At 34.9% G+C, this 5,993-nt stretch overlaps 1 protein-coding gene across 1 annotated transcript; it reads left to right on the forward strand.

The window, feature by feature from the left end:
- Nucleotides 1–361: 361 nt before the first annotated feature.
- On the forward strand, nt 362–4,083 carry LOC131740183 (centrosomal protein of 63 kDa). Its single transcript, XM_059035657.1, has 5 exons — nt 362–491; nt 1,478–1,635; nt 2,359–2,573; nt 3,262–3,419; nt 3,949–4,083. Exons 1-4 carry the CDS (start codon nt 446–448, stop codon nt 3,341–3,343), a joined length of 501 nt encoding a protein of 166 aa, XP_058891640.1. The 5' UTR covers nt 362–445; the 3' UTR covers nt 3,344–3,419; nt 3,949–4,083.
- Nucleotides 4,084–5,993: the final 1,910 nt, after the last annotated feature.

The following is a 5,993-nucleotide window of genomic DNA, read 5'->3' on the forward strand; positions in this document are numbered from 1 at the left end:
GTATTTTAAACCAGAACAACAAAGATGACATGATTTGTACACCATGCATTTACAATACCTTTACAGTTTTAGTTGAAGGCTTTAAGAAATAATAAAATAAACTTCAAAGGAATTGAACATTTTCTTCAGCATGTGTTACAATTGAATGTTTTACAGTTTAGTTGATGGTTTAAATAGTTTTAGTTTGCATACCACTGGTCACAGGCAATAAATATTTTGGAAAGTTGACAGCTGTTATCAGACAGCAAAACGCCTCTTTATGAAGGGTCAAGGGTGTGGAACTTAGTTTTTAGGCAGCAATTTATAAATACCGTTCAACCTGGTTATTGAAAAGATGAAATTCTATCTGTTTCCGCAGCAATACCAACACGCTCAGGAACTACTCAGGTTAATGAATGAAGAAGCAATGAAGACGTTTCTGACGCCTCAAGAAGACTCTGAATAAATGAAACTCTTAACTGGAAAATGTAATCTTCTTGTGTGGGAGAAAGGTATGTAACCTAATTTTAATAGACATCAGTGGTTTCATGGACTACATAGAAAAGTTTCAAGACAGATTTCGGGAAGATGCTTAGGTTTTTTTTACACAATTTTATGGATGAGGTTCCACTTATATTGATACCATATGCTGAGTAGCCAGAAGTAGGAATAACATATATATTTATATATATATATTTTGTCAGTTCTTCATTAAGTACTGTATATGGAAAACTACAAAGCAGTATTTTATTCAATATGTTAACGTAACATTATTCAGCAGGTTTTATTCTACTTTATGGCCAAAAATAAAGCTCAATATTACATTTCAAGTAGAATATTTGAATCAGGAAGTAAATTATTTACTTTGGAGTTTATATATATATATATATATATATATATATATATATATATATATATATATATATATATATATATATATATATATATATATATAATTTTTTTTATTTATCAAATATATATTTTCCTTGACCCCTGGTAAAATACGGCAATGCTCCTGATAAAATAATTGATTATATTAATAAGTACATAAAGTAAGTATAGCTCCAAAGATAGCTGTAGTTTTTGTGTTACAGTAATAGTATAAATACCAACTGTCCTGTTTTGTGTTTTATTTATCAACCAGGATAAAAGTTTCACTCTAAAAATAATGACTTGTTACTTTTTAAACATGATTTGTGTGGACAGAATGCTGTTGGAAGCCATTTGGTTGTATCACATGTCTTAAGCAAACGTAAGAAATGTCCTGTTTGAAGTGTATTGTAATTGTGGTTATTTAATTAAATAAAACATATCAGAACACCCCCAGGGTTGTAACTTGGTTTTAATAAACCCCTCTTTTAAGGTGAGGGAAACCACCCTTTGTAGTGTAGGTGGTCCTAGAAGCTCTTAGGTTGTATGAGGAAAATGTAAAATATTTTCAACATCTGTTTAATGTTTTGGCTACCCATTTGTCAATATTTTGGTTGCTGTTTTCCAGAAAAATTGGATAGAGAATGCTTTGAGGCCAGAGAAAGAGAAAGGGGTCTAAGAAATGACCTGAATGTGCTGTCTCATCAGCTTTATCTGCAAGAGAAAGTTAACCGTGAGCTACGAGGAACACTTGAGCAGCTTACCAATGAAGTTCAGCATAAAAGGGTTTGTTTCATTCTCACCAGTACAGTAGGTCTCCTTTGTGTTTCACCATAGTCACCATACCTGAAAATACGTTATTATCATCTTTAACTTGGAGCAGGCAAGTAAATGTGATTTATCAAAATCATTTTCATCCTGTATCTACTCCCAACACTTATACCCAAGATGGCTATACAATCTCCTGGCTACCTTAGGTGACTTTATAGAAAAACATTTACTGCAGATCAATAAAACCACGGAGTAGACTATGAGCGTTCTATTACTAATACCTACCTTCTCTGGTAATCATTTCTAACATGTGTGATGCCTTCTGTTGGTAACCACAACCACGTAATATGGTTTGATTCAATTTCAATATTCCTGCTGACATAAAACAAAAGCCAGCCACATGAGCTAACCAAATGGGTCTTGCAGTTTCAGTTTTTCTGGTTTGCTCTTCCACAATTGTAAAGAAAGTTCAGTATACCTCTGACCATATTGTTTTTGGCTTTTTTTCCCCATAAAATGTTTAAAATGTTTAAAATGGTATATGCTTTTTGGCCTTATTCACAAATCTTTAAATTATATATATAAAAAAGAATGTTTTGACACATTAAACAAGTATGACCCTAACATACACCCACTGCACATATTGGAATTACATTTCATAAATTATCTGTATGGTAGTTTTACCAACGTAATCCAGTTGCTTTGTTAATTTTGCTTTAAACATGTTTACTCAACCAGGAGCTGGTTGACATTCTGCAGCAGCAAGTGAAGATGCTGGTAGAAGACAGTGCTCAGAATAACAGCGTGTTGGGACAGGATCTGGAGAATATTTTCCTTGACCTTGAGCAGCTGCAGGGGACTGAATCCCATCTGAAAAACCTGGTAGAGAAACTTCAACAAGAGAATAAAGTCAAGACCAAGCATGTAAATTATCTGCAGGCAGAACTAGAGAGGTACAGTTTGGGAAATATGAATATGAAACCCATTTATTGTGATAGATTTTTTTATTTATTTATCTATTTTAATTTAGTCATTGCCAATTATCTTTTGTATTATTTACTCCCCAATTTGGAATGGCCAATTATTTTTAGGCTCAGCTCACCGCTACCACCCCTGCGCTGACTCGGGAGGGCGAAGATGAACACACGCTGTCCTCCGAAGCGTGTGCCGTCAGCTGACCGCTTTTTTTCACATTGCGGACTCACCATGCAGCCACTCGGGAGCCCCTTATTGTGATAGATTTTGCATACATGTACATCCTAAGGCTAATATTCTTACCAACAAGAAGGTTTTATTTTCCCATTAGTTAAATGCCTTTATCTGGACTTATCTGGACATTGATGTCTAATATGAAAGAAGAGAGATTCTTCTTAAAAAAAGTTTAAAGGTGCCTCACCTTTTAGAAAGAAACATCAACAAGTACTTCACATTGTGTGGGGTTATTCGGTCAAAGCTGAAAATTAGACCCTGCACTTTTTTAAAAAAAGTTACGCTGATCAACATTTTGTCTGGTTTTTTTCTGTTTAGTTATGTTTGAAAAATAAAGCATTTGTAAATGAAGTGTGGTGGGGTGTGAGAGTTATGAAATCCAATAACACTCCTGTACATAATAAAGGATAGTTTCTAAAATCTCATTCACAGAAAAACACATGAGCTCCAGGAAAGCCAAAGGCTTCACGAACATGCTATCAGCGAGCAAAGGAAAGAGAATCAGGGAAGCTGAAGAAGCTCCGAGAAACTGCTTCTCAATTTGAGTGGTTCTGTCAGCAGCAGCAGAACTGGATTTGCTGTATACAAAGGTATAGGAATGTTTGTGGAGCATGACATGTAAGGAGAGCTTAATACTTTTAGCTGAGCTGTATTTTATATAGGCCAAAAGCAGTTCTAATATTTCCAATGGGTTAATTTACTCCTGATTTAGTATTCTCAGAAGGGTTGGTTTAGGTATTTGTTAGGGTAAAAAAAATACTCGCTAAAGAAATGTAGGTATTTAATGACATTTTGAACTGCCTAACTAATTTCCCTATTTTTTTACTTCTGCGGGATTGACTGCATTGTCCTTTTATGCCAGCTGTTTAGTTTTTTTAAAAGGCTACGAAGTATTAGAAGTGAGTTCCTTCACTCTGAATACCACTGGCTTTTGCAACCTGTCTAGCCTGTTGGGGTCATAGACCATTCATACTATTACTACTTAGGTATAGATGCTGATCTGTATAAAGGACTACTATTATCATCGCATTCCTACCCCTTTCCCAGCTTCCAGAATTTGTCCCCCTCTCCCCTAGTTTGTTACCACACCCTAATATCAATTTTCCACTGCTCTTTTAGATGTAAAACATGCATGACAGAAGACAAGAAAGCCTTACTTAGAAAGATTATGACAATGGAGGATGAATTGACACATTCCAGACAGGAAGCACAACAGCATCAAACATATAGTATTGCTTCAAGCGGCAAGGTCAGCAAACACTGTGGCAGGTAATGTATTAGAGTTTTGGTCAGTCTGCTGTGCCACCCTTATGACACTTTCATCATCAAAAGAAACCCAGAACACATCAAAGGTACCAGGTCTAAAGATTGCTAACTTACATAGAATATCTCTTGTGGAATAAATAAACAAACAAATTACAGTATGTGCAGAGTTTATATTTCAAGGTAATGTGTACATACTTACGTAATTAGCTGTTTGTACAGAAGTGAATGGGTTTTTTTTTTCAATAAAAAATGTTTTCGAGCTACAGCTAGGACCTTAGTAAGTGAGTGTATTGATACAGTCTATTTTATAGCACAGCTGGTTTTGTTTGGTTTGGATCTTTCCTTCCGTTTTTACCGTCAGCAAATGTTTATCAGAAACCACATACAGCATGTTTATGTGTATAACGAGGGTTTTTAAATTAATTAAAATACATTGAACTGTAGGTGGTTTTTATTAAGTAGGCCTCCCACATCGGTCTACGAATATTGTTGCAAACCGAACATGTACAGTAACTGGATTTAATGTTCATCTCTAACAGTTAAAATGTTTTAAGCAAAATAGAAAAATACTGGTGAGTGTGTGTATGTGGGGTGGGGTTGCCTCCAGAACTCTGGGGGTGGACCCTTACAGGGATTTGACATTTAATTGTACTTTTAGTGTGGGTTGGTATGACTGCCCATTATCTTGAAAATGATTATGTTGTTTGGCCACAAAAGGAACGGGATAAGTTTGTCCTCCCTATGTAGGAACTGTTGAAAGGAAATTGGACAGCAGGTACTGTTACCCTGAACAGTACCTATTCCTACAGCTATGGCCAAATGTTTTGCATCACCCTATAGAATAAAGTTGAATGAAACCTGCTGAATAATGTTATGTTAAGATATTGAATTACATACCACTTTGCAGTTGTCCATATACTTAATGAAAAACTGACAAAACTCGAAAAATGTGACATTTCGAAATCTAACATGAAATACTGTACTACTATTATGGCTTCCAGTAGACTTCTGCAATTTCATTTTGTAGTTTCTTTGATTACATGATGTTAAATATATATTTTTAATGATTTCTCAATCCTAAAATTCTAAGTGATACAAAACGTTTGGCCATAGCTTTATTAAAGAGTAAGTAGCAAGGTTCCGAAACATATTGCGTTACACGTCCCCACGTGTTGCTACAACTATTTAAATAACTTTCTTGTAATTTTTCTTTTCATTGTTAACACCCTGACAACTTTTTACACTTATAACTTTAAACTGTTTTTCAAAGCTCTTTTCAAAATGTATGCTCTAGTGCACTGATAGTGTAAGCATTATTGCCTACATTGTCAAAGGTAACACAGCAATAACGATCCATGATGTGGTACAGAACAGAAAAGCCAGAGCTCTTCCTGTAGTGATTTAGAGGACAGATCTCATTTTGAAAAGAGCTTTGAAGCTATTTACTCTTTAAATGGTCTGTGTGGGATGATTATGAAATCAGTGGCTTTACAGTGAAGAGAAGAGAAAAAAGGTGTCAGTATTCCTGGTTGATGTTCCATTTACTTAAACAGCTTGGATTTTCCCTTGTTTTTTGCAGAATCCCTTCTGTGGATGCCAGTCTGTTGGAAGAACTCCAAGCTGAAGTATTTAAATGGAAGAATTTATATGAAGACCTTTGCAGCAAAGTGATGCCTATCATGTAAGTTCTTGTAAGATTTGTTTCAAGCAGCAGAATACTATACTACTTTAGATTTCTGCAGTGTTCATGGTTAATACATCCAGAGTACCTGTGGCTATGTCTAATTTCTTAGTATTATTATTATTTATTTCTTAGCAGACACCCTTATCCAGGGCGACTTACAATTGTTACAAGATATCACATTATACAGATATCATATTATTTTTTTACATGCAAT

This window comes from Acipenser ruthenus, chromosome 1, assembly GCF_902713425.1.
Source record: "Acipenser ruthenus chromosome 1, fAciRut3.2 maternal haplotype, whole genome shotgun sequence".
NCBI classification, from domain to species: domain Eukaryota; kingdom Metazoa; phylum Chordata; class Actinopteri; order Acipenseriformes; family Acipenseridae; genus Acipenser; species Acipenser ruthenus.

Excerpts from the sequence above, each read along its gene's own strand:
- LOC131740183 (XM_059035657.1), top strand. The coding sequence starts at position 446 with ATGAAACTCTTAACTGGAAAATGTAATCTTCTTGTGTGGGAGAAAG. Across the intron at positions 492-1,477 it reads TCTTCTTGTGTGGGAGAAAG|AAAAATTGGATAGAGAATGC; the intron begins GTATGTAACCTA and ends GCTGTTTTCCAG. Across the intron at positions 2,574-3,261 it reads CTGCAGGCAGAACTAGAGAG|AAAAACACATGAGCTCCAGG; the intron begins GTACAGTTTGGG and ends TCTCATTCACAG.